General features: G+C 43.4%; 1 protein-coding gene across 3 annotated transcripts in view; it reads right to left on the bottom strand.

Annotated features, from left to right (window-relative positions):
• The window catches only part of slc39a11 (solute carrier family 39, member 11), a 68,226-nt gene that overhangs the window by 14,191 nt on the left and 35,016 nt on the right, over nt 1–19,019 (bottom strand). For 2 of the 3 annotated variants that reach the window (XM_056576438.1, XM_056576439.1), the window contains exons 5-6: nt 17,589–17,730; nt 3,080–3,247 (exon numbers count right to left, since the gene is read on the bottom strand). In XM_056576438.1, the coding sequence (XP_056432413.1) occupies nt 3,080–3,247; nt 17,589–17,730 (310 nt within the window). The remainder of the gene's footprint in view (nt 1–3,079; nt 3,248–17,588; nt 17,731–19,019) is intronic. The other variant, XM_056576440.1, reaches the window with a different exon arrangement.

Here is a 19,019-nt window from a genome sequence, read left to right as displayed (position 1 = left end):
GTCTTTTTACAATTTATTTGTTACCAGCATCCGTAGTGATGATCAGCAGAGAAATTGTCTGCCAAAGAAACAATCAAACAAACAATCTTTTCCCTCTGGGATTATTAAAGTATTTATCTATCTATCTATCAAAGACGTTGATGTCGCTTAGCAACCGAAGACCCTGGGGTTGACAAGTTACCGGACTACTTGCGGAGTGTTACCAAAGACTTTATTAGAGGCAAAAAGTCCTTTGTTTTCCTTGACAGCGGTCAATTATACTTAGCAACGGTGAATTATCAAATATAATTCACTGCAGGAAGTTGTGAAGAGCCCATGCAAGTGAACGGAGCATTCCACGGCATTGAGAAGACCCGTGTAATAAATTATAATATTGAACATCAGGGGCATTCAATAAAAATTCTAACAGGTCCAGTTTACACATTGCACAGGGTGAACTAGATATAAGATAAGTATTTTAACAATAAATAACTGTTATTTGCTCCTTTTAATTCAAATAAGGACTGCATTTCAAAATAAAATGCGTGAGCTTGAGAAAAAAATGCATTTTACAATAAAGTGCTCTATAAAAATAAGGGCTCTTGCTCGAGTTTTCCTTTTACTTATTTTTTGTTCACTGCATTTGACTTCTTAACACTCCCAAGTAAGTGTCTTTGGTTGAGCCAGAGAAGAGTGTGCTCTAGATTGTCCTGCGAGGGTGTTAGATATGGGCTGGAATGGCGTCAGGGCCAGTCTCATACACATGCATAGGTGCTCATTGGTGAGGCAGGAACAACATTTGGTTATTCAGTGTTGAAATCTGCCTCCCAGCTGCATGTGGAGCGGACCAGACACCTCCCAGCTTTATGTGGAGCAGACCACGGTCAACAGGTACCATCACTGCTGTCTCCGGACATAGGAGAGCCTGGTTTTGAACTGACGTTTGGACGATGAACACGTCTGTCAATTATTGATTAAAATCTATAAGCTGTTTTGTTTGTCCTGTTTGTTGTTGTTTGTTCTTTTTGTCTTGTCTTGTCCTTAGTTAGTATTTAGTACTTTGTACTCTTTTTCCACTGCTGTTGGGCTGCTGCAATGAACACATTTCTCCTACGGGGGATTAAGACAGTTTTATCTAATCTATTTCTGCATTCTACTTTTCTCAATTTAGAGCGTGCAGCATTTAGGCCTGGGATCTTAATGAAAAAACAGCTTTGCTCTTTGTTCGTACCAGTTCAGACGGGCAACCCTATAGTGCACGCTTCCTTTGGGACAGGCAGGCTCTTCTCACACATGATTAGAGATGGGAGTGGGTTTCTAAAGTCAACGAATACAATAATTTTTTCGCCTTATATTTTTGAATTTCCCTTGTAAGTTGGACATTATTCCGTCTATTGAGGGTATTTATATTTATGGGTGAAGACTAAGATCAAATCGCTCATACCACGAAAAAGTTCCTGGTACATGAATATCTTCTGAAGAGCTTCGGTAGGTCAGCCGGGACCTGGAGCTGCAAAGGCTGCAAAATGGACCCAGTATGTGCAGGTCTGATTAACCCTTGTCGAGGCTCGCCCCATGCATCCACTTAGAGCTGCCTATCCTTCCGGCTGGCATCACTCTAGACTTCCTCAATCCTGTCATTTCATTGATCGCGTGATGACAGCAGTTGTCCACCGCTTGCATTCTCCCTCGAACGCGAGCAGGGGGGTCTTAGCAGACACATGTGGATGTATAACCGGTGTTTAAATAACAGCAAAGTGGGGGCGGGTGGATGTGACAGAGATGGATCCAAGTAGACAGAATCATTGTTATTCCGAGATGAGTGATTCATCTGGGAATAATCCGTTTTTCACACCTATGTTGGAACACAGAGGAGGCCGGCCACGTGAAGACGCACCGGTGAGATGATTTGTTTTTCTGTCCAGATTCACCATCCGGGATTGTGTAAATAATCTATTTACACAATTGGGCCTCGAAAATAATCTAAGGCCCAAAATGTAACCGAGTCTGTGGGTTTTACACACACACACACGCACACCTTGCTTGAGATTCTCCTCACAGCTCCTCTTGAGGGTCTGGTGATGGATTGGCCACAGGTGTGCGGCCTCCACTAAGGGTAATGTGGATAGTGTGGCAGACCACAAATCATGTTTCTGTTTTGTCAAGGTCAAAAAACTGAACTTGACAATTGTGTCGAAAAGCGAATTAATCTGAAACCCTCAGTCTCAAACACTTGCATTCCGTTTCATTCCGCTGTGCATATATATTGTTTTAAAATATCACCTCACGCTTCTTTGCGCCACGTGGTTTGTAATGACCTTGTTTGATGTATTTCGCTGATGACCATGAATCTAATCTGAATAGAAATGGACAACGCTAGTATGGACGGCAACATTGTTCAGTCAAAACGTGTGCAAATGTAATGGTTTAGCAGCTACAACATGTAATGCTTCATACAAAAGTATAATATACAAGTATACAAGTTGTAATGGATGCTGCTTTGTCATTGTCCCAGCATGCCTGCGACAGCGGGCAAGCTGTTCGAACTTATATCTTCCAGTATAACTTTTGTCCTAATACACACATTCAACGTCCCTAATTGGCTTCTCAATCCCACTGTACCACAGCAAATATGTACCATGGCCCAACGATCAAAGGGCTGTTAAGCATCCCAGCCGACATGGACCGTTATCCAAACTTCTCTCATTACGGGATGGCTAGCAGTGTTAGAAACTCCCAAGTCCCCAATGAATGAAATCGAGCAACATTTCAATAATTTACATGGTATGATTCGCTTGGTGCAAGGACTTGGAAAAATGAGTTTTTTTCAAAAATGAAAGTTACATAGAATCAGATTCTGTTGGGAGAACTGAATGTAGTCAATTGTTTGACTATATCTGTATATTCCTGTTGTTTTTCAATCTAATTTACAACAATATGTTTTATCCTTTGTTAATTCTTATTACTGTCCTGTACTCTCTGCTGTGAGAGCCTCATTTCCCATCTGGGATTACATCTTACCCTGGAACCGAAACGTCCTGTCCAAAGCAGAATACAAATGTACATGTACACCAAACAGCGGCCCAGCCCCTGGGCTCACCTGGGATGTTGTGGATGGTGATGGCCAGGATAAGAAGCATGATCCGTCTCCAGCTGCTCCCTCTGCGCACCATCTCTTCCTGTTCCTGTCTGTTGTCCGCGTCCTGGGCCTCGGGCCCGTGGAAGCTGCCTCTCCTCCTCTGGTGCACCTCCCCGTTCTCGATCTTGTCTGAATGTCGGATACACAGAACAGCAAAGGGATGTATAGGTAACGGGACGTGCCAGACTTCCTGTGGGGGGAGGGGGGTTGGTGCTTGGTTCAAAAGAAATCAAAGAATAGAATGTTGTATTTTTCTTTTCTGGAAAACCTTGATGGTGTACAGGCATAAGCCATCCAGGCACAGCAACTCCTGACACGTTACAAACATGGCCTCTCTACCTTTAAGACATACAAACAGGCAAGATGAAACTAAAAATTCCTGGGAAAGAAGTGGAAAAACACAATTTGACATATGCCGAAATGTATCAATATAAAATAAATATCCTCAATTATCAAGTGAATTGAGTGTGAGCAAGGTGTTCTCTGGTTCAGTGCAAAAACTGAAAGCCATATGCTGTGGTTTACAGACACCTGCTGCAATTATATTAAACATCCAAGGGAAATCTATAAACAATCTATGAGCCTGTTGGCTCTCAATCGATGTCAGTGCCGTTAACAGGCGCCCTAAGACATTTGGAGGAACATAAAATAGATTGAAAAACCCTGACCCTCAATAAAATTAAAAAAAATTATTATTATCTTTAATTAAACCATAAGCTCATCATGTAGCCATCAGTTACCATAGTGTATATTCAGCACAAATGATTGCACTTTGACTATGACTATAACAATTTTAAAGGGGCGGAACTGGAGATATATTTAAGCTGACTACTCTGTTACAACTGGGGGTGAGAAGCAAATGCACAGAAGGAACAAACTCATTGGTGTAAGAAGGGATTAAATAGGGTAAGTCTGGCCCCAGGCTGAGACAAACACTGATGGGTTAAGGACAAGGTTTGGCAGCTATTTATTATTAAGTCATGATGAAGAGGCTTTTAACCAAGCCCAGTTATAAGGAGCAGGTAGGAGTTAGGCATGTGTGTGTGTGTGTGTGTGTGTGTGTGTGTGTGTGTGTGTGTGTGTGTGTGTGTGTGTGTGTGTGTGTGTGTGTGTGTGTGTGTGTGTGTGTGTGTGTGTGTGTGTGTGACAGAATTAATGGAGCACTGCTAAGGCGGAAAAAAAAAAGATGCCTACTGGCAGACTGTGTTAACGCTGTGTACAGTGTTAAGGCGTAGCAGGGTAACATTGCAGGGGGAAAACAAAAGAGCAATGCTGAGGATCTATGCACTCACAGCACATCTTAAGAGGCCTTGGATAAAAGCATTGTCAACCAAAAGTAATACATTTATTCATATTTTTGTTCCTGCAAGAATCTCTCTCCGTGGGTTCTCGCGTTCCCTCACGACCTCATTAATGAATGCCGTATATGCGTTTCCCATGACGCGTCTAGCAAGAAGTGCTCCGTCTCAAAACAACGCACCAAACGCTTTCATTTCCATTTTATTTACACTTCAATAAATAAAAGATATCCCTGCCATCTCCTTGCAAAGACACTCCAACATTATCATCACCCAACTTTCTGGCTGAGCTGGGCTGGTTGCTGTATGGATGACGTGATCTTGACACCTACAGCACATGCATGGTTATGGTGAGAGCCCCTCTGTAGGAATAACAGGGCAATTAGTTGACACATGTCTTCGTAGCGTCGTGCGCCACTGTTAGCGTGTCTTATCTGTGCTCCTCTCTGCATAATTGGGTTAGATAAAAATGAGGCCACTACGTGTTGCGTTGGTTGCGGGCAGCATTTTGCACTTTCATCTATTCTCGCTGTCTCTCGGTTTATGGGTAATTATCGCGTTATGTGTCAATTTGTTCTTTGACTCCCTCTCTCTGTCCAAACCATCTCACGCTGTCTCACCCGCTCAGTCTCCCCTGATCGCGCATACTCCAACCCTATTTTAATCAACTCACTCTCCCCCTCTCTCCATCTCCCCCTCTTTCTCTCCCCTCCCACTGTCACCCCCTCTCTCCATCTCCCCCCTTTTTCTCTCCTCTATCACGGTCTCCCCCTCTCTGCATCTCCCCCTCTCTCTCTCTCCCCACCTCCTCACTCACTTCCTCTCCCTCTCTCTTCATCTCCCCCTCTTTTTCTCCTTCTCTCCTCTCTCACTGTCTCCCATTTCTCTACATCTCCCCTTCTCTCCGTCTCCCCTTCCGACACATTTCCCTGTCTCTCTCCCTAGCCCTCTCCGTTCATTAATTTGTTGTTACTGATTGCGGTTTACCAGATAACGGAATCATTGAAACCGCTTCTGTCCGTCTCAGTCTTCTATGCACTATAATTATCTCTGCACTATAATTATCTCTGTCTTTGTGTGTTTATTTTCTGATTGTATCAACCCCGTCTGTGATCAATATATCCCAAAAAGTAAAGTGAGGATTTGCAGCCAAATTTTGTACAATAGTCGGTCACTGGTCCCTCTAAATAGATTTACCTATCTCCACCAAATCTGACGTGGATGTTTGTGAAACGCCTCAGAGGTCAACCTCCCAGGGCCACAACCACCAAGCTTTTCTGCATGACCACAATGCTTTGAGGCCTGTGATCTAACGCACTATAATGGGGGTAAGTAAGAGAAGACACATTTTCTATCCGTCTCAATAAAGAGAAACGTAGAATAAGCGTAGTGTACGCGTGTCTGTCTTCACTTCCGTTGTTCAATAAAACTCGCGCTATACACAGTGAGTAGTTATTATTAAAGCCTGCAATCGGAGCTGACTATATCTCATTAAAAACTGATTTACTCTACCTTCAATGGGCAGAGGAACCTTTCATTCCCTTATTATACAATTACCAACGCATTTGGATTTGAAGTAGTTTGTGTCTTTCGTTCTCATTAAAACTCTGGAAGCAAAACTAAAACGGTCACACAATCGTTGAGTTGTACGCTTCGTTTTCACCGTGTGCATCTAGGTTTCAATTCACACCAGCTCCAAGAGACGGTGGTCTCACACCTGTCACACTCAGAAGATTGTTTCTTCTGAGGTCAGTGAAGCGTCAAAATAATGTGGTGTAGAAGTGACAAAGGGTGGAGAAAACAATGCAAAAATAACAATCCAAGTAGGCTAGAACAGGCAGATTCTAACAATCAAAAATCCCAATGAACAACATATTCAGTACACTGTGACCAAGAGAGGGGTTAAGGGTTGTGTGAGTGTCCCGAAATATCCTAAAGGCAGATGTGCAGGTGGCACAACAACAGACCTGGAGATCCCCATTGACCTTGAGTGTATTTTTCTTTCCTGACCATCTGGAATGGAACACATTCACATATCACCTGTAATGGGGGTCAGGAGTCTCAAGTCACATGTGTGACTGATCCCCGCACATATAGAGGTCAGGGTCTTTGACCCCCAGCCTGAAGGGACCTCTAGGCATCCTTGAGCAAGCCGTCGAAACCCCGTCCCGGCTCCTTAATGACTTGAATGAATTCGTTGAAAGGCGCTTTTGATATAAGCGTCTCCGAAATTGCTAAATAATTCATATCGCACAGTGCAGGGATACACCGCACAGGGCTAGACTTCCAGAAGCAAATTGATATCACAGCCCCCATATATCCCATATTTAGCCAGCCAACCAGGGCAACGTCAATATTGCATGACTTGATGTGAAAAATCCAGCATATGATTCACAAGAGAAGTCAAGATAATTGATGGTGGTTACAATTAGCATGGGCATTGATGGCAGGAAATAAGAGTCCTCACACAGGCACACAGACACACACACACACAAGGGTATCGACATGCACTGCACAGCCCCAGTGAAGGGTAGCTGTATCATTAACGCTCATATGTCAATCTCCTCTGCAGAGATGTGGCGGGGAGACCTGTCACGTTCAGTGATAACTGGGAGGGATCACTGTGGCAAGATGACAGCATTACAATGAGTGTTTGCCACTTTATTTGGGCACAGAGGCGCTCACACACACACACACACACACACCCACACACACACAGACACACAAACACACAGCCACACAGAGACACGTACACACAAACAGCCACACACACGGACACACAAACAGCCACACACACAATCACACACACACACACACACACCCAAACAGCCACACACACAAACAGCCACACACACACAAACAAACAGCCGCACACACACGTACACACACACACAAACCCAAACAAAAAAACAGCCACACCCACACTGACACAAGTACGCTGGCACACGCACACACACACACAAACAGCTATCCACGGATACACGGACACCAACACACACACAGCTTGTTTAACAATGGAGGCACACACACACACACACACACACACACACACACACACACACACACACACACACACACACACACACACACACACACACACACACACACACACACACACACACACACACACACACACACACACACCCTTTAACAGCGGCCTTCTCAATCCCTATTAGAGTACCCGCAACCAATCTGAAATGCAAGTCCCGCCCTCCCCTTCCTCTTTCTTCCCTCTGCAACCACAGCAACAAGCTCCATTAAGGCTCTGCTATTGTAACGGCTCCTCAGCCTCCCCTATTTCACACAAATCCTCGTTCTCCACAATACCTGCCGTTACACACACACACGAACTATCCCAGTCGAACACACCACACAACTTAATTTTTAGCCCCAAATAGAGTACATGAATGAATGCATGGAAACCCACCTAGACATATGGTCCAGGACACACACAAATGCACACAAACACACCTGATTATATACCTACACAGAAAATAAATACATGCACAGAAATGAAAGCATGAAAAAAAAACACGCACTTTAAACACCCCTGTATTCAATCTCATGCTCAACAACAACCCCACTTAATGTATTCGGGTCACAACGCCGGTTATGAATCTCCCGCTGCTTAACAACGGCAGTACAGCCGAGCGGGAGATTGGGTGAATTGTCTGCGTATCAGGGTTGAATTGATTATCTTATCGCTGACTGTCAAACGATATCCACTCATACAAAACTGCTTCAGAATATGAATGGTGCCACCCCTCTCTTGCGGGCAAAAACGTTGAATGTTTAATTTCTAAAGGACCGCATGCCGATAACACCCCTGGCCTCACGAAACGCACCTCAGGCCCAGGGCTGCTTTAATCAGCACAGCCTGTGTGAATCCTTCTCATTTATTTCCATTAGGCGGGCCGCTACACACTCTGATTGGTGGCATTAATGGCAGAGAGAGGGGCTGGCAGGGGGGGGGTGGCCCAGTGGTCCGTTCCTTTAGTGTGCCACCCAATGATGGGTGGAGGGGGGCTGGAGGGGGGGTGGAGGGCAGGCCGACCTTGTGAAGTGCAACACAAACAGCGATGCCTTGGCGGTTTGATGGCAGGAGGATTCGGTGCTCTGGCTGATCCAGGCCCAGCCGATGTGGAGGGCGGTGGGCCTGGAATGAGGCTGACCGAATCTGATCGAATCTGATGGGAATGAAAGGAGTTGTATTGAAGACATGCCCTTGATCGGAATGCAAATAACTGAGTTTAACGTGATTGTGTTGCACTGAAATGAACTGCACTGGAGATTTGAAACCTGGAAAGTTACGGGGAGCAAGTGGAGGTGGAAAAAAAGCACCAGAGAAGGAGAAGTGAACAAAAAATAGAATATAGCAAGAAGCAGAAGGATTGATGTGGAAAAGGAGAGAGAGGGAGCAAGCAAGCAAGTTTGACTTGTAAACCACGTTGGATTACAGATCGATAGACTGTAATTATAGATAACAGATAGACGGACAGAGGGCAGGACGAACTCGCACCCCAGACGACCGACCCGACAGGCGAGAGAACAGGATCAGATGGATTACCCTCACAGCAACTCCACAATTTCCATGAAAAAAACACCATGTCTCTTTTTCTTCACTTGAACAAGACTCACAATATAAAGAGAAAAGAGAGTTAATAGTAGCAAGGCATGCGGTCACAGGTGGTACCGGCCCTCTGGTCTCTTCTCGGGATCAGTTCACACGGCAGGGTTGAAAGCATTTTTTGTTTCCCTGTTGATGCAGGCCCGGGGGCTGCAGCTGTACAAAGTGGGCCCCTGTTGGCGGTGAAGGGCCATACTTCACCACATTGTCTCACATACAGCCTCCCTGCACAACCTTTGTCCAGCCTTTCCTCCATCTACGCATCCAAAGTAAATACATTGATTTGATCTAAGTGTGTGTGTGTGTTTGACTGTGTGTGTGGCTGTGTGTGTGTGATAGACTGAGACTGTGGCGCCTATTTTAACGGTCTGAAACGCAAGTGAGAAGCACCAAACGCAAGTAGCTTTGTGGGCGGTTCTATGGCGATGTTGCTATTTTACCGGCGGATAAATGACTGCGTTTGCAGTCTCCGATAAGACAGATGCATGACTACATGGATTTCAAACTTCAAATGGCTCATTTTATGGCCAATAATATGGCCTAATTCACACATGGAATAGTGTTTTCTTACGCAACTTCGAGTCCTCAAATAAATATCGGCAAAGAAAACTGAACACACATATGATATGCGGTTACTGTGGTCGTTCTCGACCTGTGTTCCTAATATGCATGTGTCCCCCCGTTAATATACATTGCCATGGACTGCGTTATGTGTTTAGTTTGCATGCGTTTAAACAGATGGACGCACACACGCGCGCCCGCATTCATTAATTATTTTACACGGAAAATTATTTTTCGCGGAAAAACAATGTTTTCTCACAATCTCATCAATCCTAAAAGTTATGGGCTTGTACACGATGTCTGTGTCAAGAAAATATGTGTTTGCTGTACGGTGTTTGCAGATGCATTGATTTAAAAGTACAACTTATTACCGCTGTATCATCTGTTCTTTCCCAAATAATTTACCAAGAATATGTGGCTAGGTAGATGAGAGAAGCAAAGTGTATGCGCGAGGTACACAAGCAACATTATGCATGTTCCCTTAAAATAGCATCTGAACAACGCACCACTGACTTTAAACCAGGTATTTCCTGGTTTGTGGCAGAATTGTTTTCTGAAACTGCAAAATAGCACCAGGGAACGTTTGCGCCAGAACACGCCTCCTCCTTTCGCCGAACCGCCCCTTGGGGCTCAAGATCATTCCCTAATTTACCGACGAGTGGCAGTGGAGGGAAAATAACGCTCCGTGCCAACTAGCAACGACACATGCGTCAGTCTAGAAAGTAAATTGTGCTGGATGCAAGATAGGGCCCAGTGTGTGTGTGTGTGTGTGTGGGACAGACAGTGTGTGTGTGTGTGTGTGTGTGTGTGTGTGTGTGTGTGTGTGTGTGTGTGAGTGTGTGTGTGTGTGTGTGTGTGTGTGTGTGTGTGTGTCTGTGTGTGTGTGTGCGTGCATGTGTGTTGATCAGAAGCTGTAGACGCCAACAATAGCTCAATCTGATGTGAATTATTAAAATATGAACATGAATTGTTAAAACATATTATATAAACTGACAACCACCAACAACCTACCCATTTGGTGTGTTGACGTTTGTGTCCGAGATTGTCTAAAATATACATTGCTGCTGTTAGCAGCTGGACAAGGTCAAGCTCACAGTAGCCTCCTGCACGCACGATTGTTCACACTGGCTCATCAACCAGGTGCGAACACACGTTGGTATGGAATCACACTCTGTCACCATTGAGGGAGGCTGAAGACTAAACTACACTGGTATTTTTAACCACTTTCCAATGTGCATTTCTACTTCGTTCGAGAGAGACAGATAGAGGCCAAGAGAGAGAAAGAGGGGACGAGAAAGGGAAAGAGAAGCCGAGAGAAAGAGAAAGAGAAGCCGAAAGAAAGAGAAAGAGAAGCCGAGAGAAAGAGAAAGAGAGATTGATAGACCGAGATCCATGAGTTCCACCAGAGACATGGTGATGATAAAAAGAGGAATTACGGATAATGGACAACTTAGTAAAAGAAGTGAGTGTGACAGAGGGGGAGACAGAAAACAGTGCCTTCTAGCACCCTTACTTACAATCTGATTAAGGACAATAGTTGCCAGGCAACTGGTTGACCCTGATGTGGATCCATGGGCCAAGTTATATTCATGTAATCCAGCCAGAAGCACTGAACCCAAAGCCGATAATATCCTCACACATAATGGCATGCATGAGCACACGTGTGACATCTGTGACATGTGGTGTGCACAAATGAATGCACACACACACACACACACACACACACACACACACACACACACACACACACACACACACACACACACACACACACACACACACACACACACACACACACACACACACACACACACACACACACACACACACACACACAAAAACCTTCACAGAACAGACCTTTAATTCAGTCACTTTGAAGAGACGGAGTAGGGATGGAACAGAGCGGAACAGACAGACACACACAGACAGACTGCACCAACCAACCAATGAAAGAGCGAAATAGCGAATGAAAACAAACAAGCGAGCAAACGGAAGAAAGTCAGAGAGTGCACTCTTGTTGCAAGCGAGGAGAGCCCGATCCGTCCGTCAGCTGAGGTAAGCAACCACCTGGCTCGCAACTAGGGCTGAACGATTAATCGAATTCAAATCGAAATCGCAATGTAATAGAACTACGGATCGGCCGATATATCGGTCGGCCGATATTATAGGCCGATATTCACGTTTTTTACGTGTATCGTTATCGGCCGATACGCGGCTGATTTTCGCCGATATTTTTTCCGCCAAGTTTTTTTTTTCTTTTTTTTTTTACCTGTTTATACTCACCTGTTTTTAATATTTGTTAAATATTGTTCATCTACTTGTTCTTATTTGTTCTACCTCACCTGTTTTTACTATTTGTTAAATATTGTTTTTTATATTGAAGTTCAATAAATGTTCCTTTTTTTAAATTGAGACTTGAAACATTTGTTATCAGTGTAATTTTTATGATTGAGGGAGCAAAAGCAGTATCGGCTCTAAATATCGGCTCAAGAAAATCGGTATCGGCATATCAGCGTATCGGCTAAGGCTGATGAAAAAATATCGGTATCGGTCGATCCCTAAATAGAACATGGTATGCAAATCGCAAGGGGATTTGCATAGAAGTGATTTGTTACCGTTACTGACTGAAAATCAGTACGATTCATTTATTTTTATTTTACAATTCAATAGTTAATAGAAAAGTTCATAATATAAATTAATCACAACACATCGGCCTGGCCTAAAGGAAAGAGCAGGGTTTTTTTTGTGAATAAAACACAACGTAAGGAACTTAAATCGCACATTAAATCCCAATCGCAATATTGGTCAAAATAATCGCAATTCGATTGTTCCCCAAATCGTTCAGCCCTACTCTCAACACAAAAAAAACTAAGGAAGTAATTGTGGATTTCCGCAAGACCGGACAACCTTGCCAATTCCCATTCCTCATTGGGAATGAGGAGGTAAAGAGGGCCTCTAGTTTTAAGGTTTTAGGTGTGACTGTGTGGGAGGACCCGTCATGGGGGAGAAACACCGCCTCTGCCACAGCGAAGGCCCAACAACTCCTCTACTTCCTCAGGAGGCTGAGTTGGTCGAGAGACTGCCCCAGAGACTGATGGTCAACTTCTACCACTGTGCAGTGGACAGTGTGCTGACCTATGGGTAACTGGTGGGGTTTTTCCCGGTTGCACCCACGCAGAGAAGGAGGCCATACAGAGAGTGGTGAGAGCCATAGGGAAGATCATGGGGGGGGTCATCCTTCCAAACATCGCGACTGTGTACACCTCCTGCTGCATGCACCGAGTGAAAAACATCCTCCAGGACAATCTACATCCAGCACACAACCTTTTTCAACCCATGCCCTCTGGGAGAAGATATAGGTCCATCAGGGCCAAAACTAGCACGTTGGCCAACAGTCTATACCCCCATGCAGTCAGGCTGCTAAATAGACAGTCTGCCCCCCCCCACCCCCACTCCTCATTGGACACCCCTCTGTGAAATAATTGCCTCCCATACACCTCCACAACTGTGACCTGGACTTTGCATTGCTGCAAAACACTCAACAACCCCATCCCCAGCAGATGTATCTATCTATTTATTTATTGCACTAAGCACTTCACTGGTTTTGGGGAGTCTATGGGGTATTTGTGAGTAGTTATTATGTGTAAAGTACTTGGTGATTGATTCATTGATTCATGGAGAATAAATGATGTATGAATTAGTGGACAACTAAAACGACATGCCTGTCTGTGTTTAGCTCAAACAACATTTTGTTGTTATTCTGTAACAATGACAAATAAAACTGAACTGAACTGAACAGAAATAATCATTGCAGCGGTCACTGGAACACCATCCGTGACAGAAGTAGAGAACTTTCTCCAATGACAACGTTATGTGGTTTAAGTGTACTAGTAATTATTACGCTATTCATCTGTCTTGCATCTTGTTTTTTTTAAGTCTCCTTCATCCATCTCCACCTGTCGTGGTTCTGAGCTCATTGGAGCACAGTCAAAAGCTATACAACCATCAAATTGCTGCACCAATGTATGAATAGTTAGGTTACATCAAACCTATACAAAACATGTGGCAGAAATTAACCTTATATTTTATGTTAAACTATGATTATTATTAGGCCTACATATCATATAGATACTTTAATAGTGGAAAAGAGCTGATCACCTTTAGCTTAGATGTTAGGTGCCATGTGGCACCAGTGAGTGGGTCCAGTCCATTCCCATCTGATGTGCCATGTGGCACACCAGTGAGTGGGTCCAGTCTATTCCCATTTGATGTACTCTCTGAAGACAATGCTTACATTCACACGTGTGCATCATCTCTGTTTGTATAAGGATAATATATGTTCTAAGGTCACATTGGGATCCAGAAGACATGAGAATATGCTGACATCCACACAGTATGACCCAGAAAAACATTCTATGCACATCAATATTTGATGAAAGTCCAACTTTGTATTGTGTAAGGATTGGGGATATAAGGAGCTGTACGGGTGTCATTCAGTAGTGTGTATTCGCGAATACCATTCGGCTTTGTTGTCTCTCGTTTGCGGGAGGCAATAAACTCTCCATCTATACTTGACTTGGACTCTCCGATTCCTCTTGCCTATAGCTAGTTGAAGTGAATTAGATAAGTGGTTATTAGAAATCCCACTACATACATAGGTATGATGTATTAAGATATCGAAATTGCTTTTCAATACTTTGAGTGTATTGACTCTGGACATGGGGTTGAGGTGGGATTCAAAGGTCTTACCCTGGCAGTGGTAAGGCCATGCTCTCCCAGAAGGGCTGGACCGGGTCCAACAAAAAAAAACACAAAGGATGTGTGATCAGTTAATAAATAGTAAATTTTAAGTAAAAACAAAACACTCACTTGCATTAAGTGCAAGTCTTCCTAAAGATCTAGCAAATACCATGCGACTCTAAAGAAATGCCTTATGTGGCCAGGGAACCTTTTTTCCACTGTTATTTGAACTTTGACTCTGTTGACGGCTGAACTTTCACAGCATGTCGAATCATTTTACAGCTTTCAGGGCATGTGGGCAGGAAAGTGAATTTGGCGTGGATGTTGAACTCCAAAGGGGATCAGTCTGTCTAACCCAAACCTGCTCTATGTAATTGCTCCTAGTGACAAGGCAGTCTAAAACATTCTTACAGGCTACGAGTCGGTCTTAGGCTGATTTTTATGCATTTTATTCCATCATGACCTTAATTATTTCCGGGAATTTCAGGGACTAGCAAGACGCAACTTACGCCCTTGGGGTTGATATTGTGTGTGTGTGTGTGTGTGTGTGTGTGTGTGTGTGTGTGTGTGTGTGTGTGTGTGTGTGTGTGTGTGTGTGTGTGTGTGTGTGTGTGTGTGTGTGTGTGTGTGTGTGTGTGTGTGTGTGTGTGTGTGTGTGTATGTGTGTGTGGGGGTGTGTGTGTGTGTGTGGGTGTGGTATAAATTATGATAAAGAAAGGTAAGATGGCCAGGAGGGACATTATTCAGAATGTGGAAGAAACTTTTCCATTTCACACAGGAGAATTCTTCTCCTATAGATCCAGTGTTCTGAAGTAGTAACAATGAACACTTAATGTTTGCAATCTGAAAAATCGAAACCTCAGGTTTGCCTTGTCTGATTGCAGATTTCCCCCCTTAGAGCTTGAGGCCACGATCAGCGCCCACCAGGAAAAAAAAGGCAATTAATGTATAGAGGTAAAGATTGGTTGGTCTATAGAACATTGATTGAAACAGATATATACAAAAATGTATACAATATGCAATACCTACTGTTCATATACCACACGCATAGTTCAATTAAAAATAGATCCAATGAGACTCGTAGGGGAGAGATTGAGTGGTCTTCTGTGATGGCTAAGGATAGCAGATGATACCAACACCAAGGATTTGGATTAGTTTCAATTCAAGAAGGAACCCAGAGGAAGCCCCTGCAGCACACCCCTGTAATGTCTCAGACACTAGAGAAGAGAAGACAGGCAACCCAAAGCCCCTAAGACAAAACCCCAGCTCGGCTTCAGGAAGATTCTCCAGGCGGGGAAGAAGAGCAGGGAAATCAGAAGAGGAGATGTCCTTTGAAAGTAAGTCAGATCAAAAAGTAAAGCAGCAGAAGGAGCAACATTTTGTGTGTGTGCGTGTGGACGCGGGCTCGTGTGTGCATGCTCGACATGGGAAGCACGAGAAACACTTGAAAGTACCCGACATTAGCTCAACAACAACGATCAAGAACTCGAAGCAGTGCAGACTTCAGTAGATTCAAGATGATGCCAACAGCGGCAAAATGCCATGGATAAGATACTAAGTACTGGTGTTGTTTTGGTTTGTTTTGTGACAGATGAGTTCTAAGATCCTTTGCCGATCTACGAATGCACATTGAAGGGTATGGCTACACCGAGCGAGGTGATGATGGCAGGATGCCTGCTGTGTACTTGTTTACGTCTGTTTCAGCAGGAGGTTATTCGTCATGAATTCTTAAACAGATCTCCTTAGCCCATCATCAAGACAGGTGGCCCCGCGGGGCGAAGAAAACTGCTCTGATTTAATTATGGACGTCAGGCAGGTTTTACACACTAATTAATAAAAACACACACACACACAAAAGCCTCCAGACACGCAGACATACACAAATAATAAAACACACACAAACACACATACACATATACGCACACATTCCGTAAGCCTACACACATGCACAGGTATCACAAAACACACTCACAGTCACACATACACACACTAAAATGGGTAATTTCACAGTTGGAACTAATTTATCGGAACAAATGCCGGCCGAGCCTTGGCTTGTGCTGGGTAACAGATGAAGGACTTTCGCTGTTGGGGTGATGGATTCCCGGCCAAAAGACACCTAACCCCTCCGTGCTCATAGATGCTAGTAGCTTCTGGTAAAAGCGCCTGCTATGAGGCTAGCAGCTACTTAACACTATGGCAGTATGATTATATCTATATATATTAAAATATTATGTATGTATATATATATATATATACACATACATATATATATATATATATATATATATATACATATACATATATATATACACATACACACATTATATATATATATATATATATATATATATTAAAATATTATGTATGTATATATATATACATAATATATAGAAGGTGAAAGAAAGTCTTGAATGAGTTTCACTGAGTGTGCTAGTTATGGCACACTCACAGTGTGCCATAGGAATCGAAAAAAGGAATCGAAAAAAGTTTCCTTTTTTTGATTCCTAAAAGTAAGCTATATCACCCTTTTCGGAGAAAGGATATATCGTTGGATATAAAGCAACCTATTCAAATACCGCAGTGTTTTATTCATGTAATATTAGTGCTTTGAATATTGGTGGATGCCAGCGATTCTTGCTACGTGTGATTGAAAAGAGGTGCAGTAAGTGTGAAAACCTTGGACGTTTTCTTAGGAACAGCACATGCGTCGTGATCATTACAAATGCAGACACCAGCAAAGAGAGTTAAGGTACAGAAGAGCGGAAGACACCATGGGTAGAATTAACACACTTTGTTAGTCGGAAATATAGGCAGGTTGCTGTGAGCATAGATGAGAGGAAAATTAAGGAACCCAACAGATTAGTTTCAGAGTAAATAGTAAAGAATACAAAAAGCATGCAAGCTAAAAGAGGCCATCAAAGAAGTCACTGTGTGGGATGGTGCGGTTACAGCCATTGTTTAAGTCCCTCTAGAGTACCTACATTACTCATAATGCTAAAAACAGCAATACCTCTACCATCAATGAATTTACTTAATAAGACTGGTAACATAAGTGGAATTTTTTGGAAATTCTGGACCTTCAACAATCAACTTTCTCCCAATTGTTATTATTTTGTGACACTAGTTCTCTCAATTTTAAGATACACTGAGGCGACTGTTTTCCCAATGGCTACAATCTCTCTTCACCATATATAGGGGTGTAATCCCCAGTGTCTGGGCGTTGGTATATGAAGGGAGGGCTTGCCTGCATGGGGTCCTCCTCTACCTATCCGGATGGTCATCTCCTCAGGGCCCGAGAATTGGAAGGACGATGGGTCCTCCGACTTCTCCTTCAAAGGCTTGTCAGGAGGCAGCGCTAGAGCCACCTGAGGGTCCACTCCTAACCCCTGGAGAGAGAGAAAGAGAAACATAGAGACAGAGACAGAGACAGAGAGTGACACACACACAGAGAGAGAGAGAGAGAGAGAGAGAGAGAGAGAGAGAGAGAGAGAGAGAGAGAGAGAGAGAGAGAGAGAGAGAGAGAGAGAGAGAGAGAGAGAGAGAGAGAGAGAGAGAGAGAGAGAGAGAGAGAGAGAGAGAGAGAGAGAGAGAGAGAGAGAGAGACACAGAGACAGAGACACAGAGACAGAGAGTCACAGAGAGAGAGACACAGAGACAGAGACAGAGACGGAGAGGGAGAGAGAGAGAGAGAGTGAAAGAGATCAGTTTTCTCGTATGTCTTCTTCTTTGTGGAAATTTTTATTTTAAATGCGTATTACATATGTAACCATTCCCATGTGGGACTTTACAATTATGTTTTCTCTCATCTCAGTGAGAGAGGACGTAAGCCTAGGTTGCTGGCAATGAGGGTGAGGAGTCTTGATCAGGGACACTCAATCCCCGGCTCAGAAGGAGCCGGGGATTGAGCAGGCAGCCTTCCGGTTGCCTGCCAACCCGCTCTACTTCCTAAGCCATATACCACCGTCGTGTGACGGTGGCATGTGCAACTAAATTAGCAACTAAGGAGTGCAACTAAATTAGCATTTTTGATTACGTTATTTCAAAGAGATCAACACAGATTCCAAAAGGTTTAAGGCACATTGTTCTGCATTGTTTGGCCATCAACAAAGGATTTGGGAACAAATTGTAATCGTTCTGCACCCGCTTCAAATGATCCCGAAAAACATCTCGGGGCCCTTATCTCCTGAAAGCATTTGTTTTTTAATTGTCCTTCAACTATGAGCTCAACTAAATCACATATGGCAATATGTGAGGCATTGTGTGAAACAACATTTTGCTATGGATAAAACCAGCCACTACAATTTGGTTCAGATACAGCAAGTCTTCCCAATCCAACAAGGCTCAAATCTTCTGACAAAGAATGAATGGAGATTAAATCACAATGACTCAGTTGTTGATTGCACTGACTAATGGTGACAGTCTGAGTCTGTTGGTTTGATTATCTCCCTACTATTAAATCTGTTATTCATAATATGCGTTAATGGATGAGACCAGTGTGTCATCAGGATTTGTATCGTGTCCCGATTATTTGAGAGCTTTTTAACAACCTAATGAAATCATTTTTTAATATCATCTTTTTTTATTATTATTGAAGTGCATGTTTATTAAAGGATAAACGATTACACAAATGACCTTGCATGTATCTTTAAAAACCAGTCAAAATTTGAAAGGTAAA

The sequence above is a fragment of the Gadus chalcogrammus genome, chromosome 18 (assembly GCF_026213295.1).
Source record: "Gadus chalcogrammus isolate NIFS_2021 chromosome 18, NIFS_Gcha_1.0, whole genome shotgun sequence".
Classification (NCBI taxonomy): domain Eukaryota; kingdom Metazoa; phylum Chordata; class Actinopteri; order Gadiformes; family Gadidae; genus Gadus; species Gadus chalcogrammus.
The sequence above is the reverse complement of the archived record's forward strand: the minus strand, read 5'-3'. Positions and strand labels throughout refer to the sequence as shown.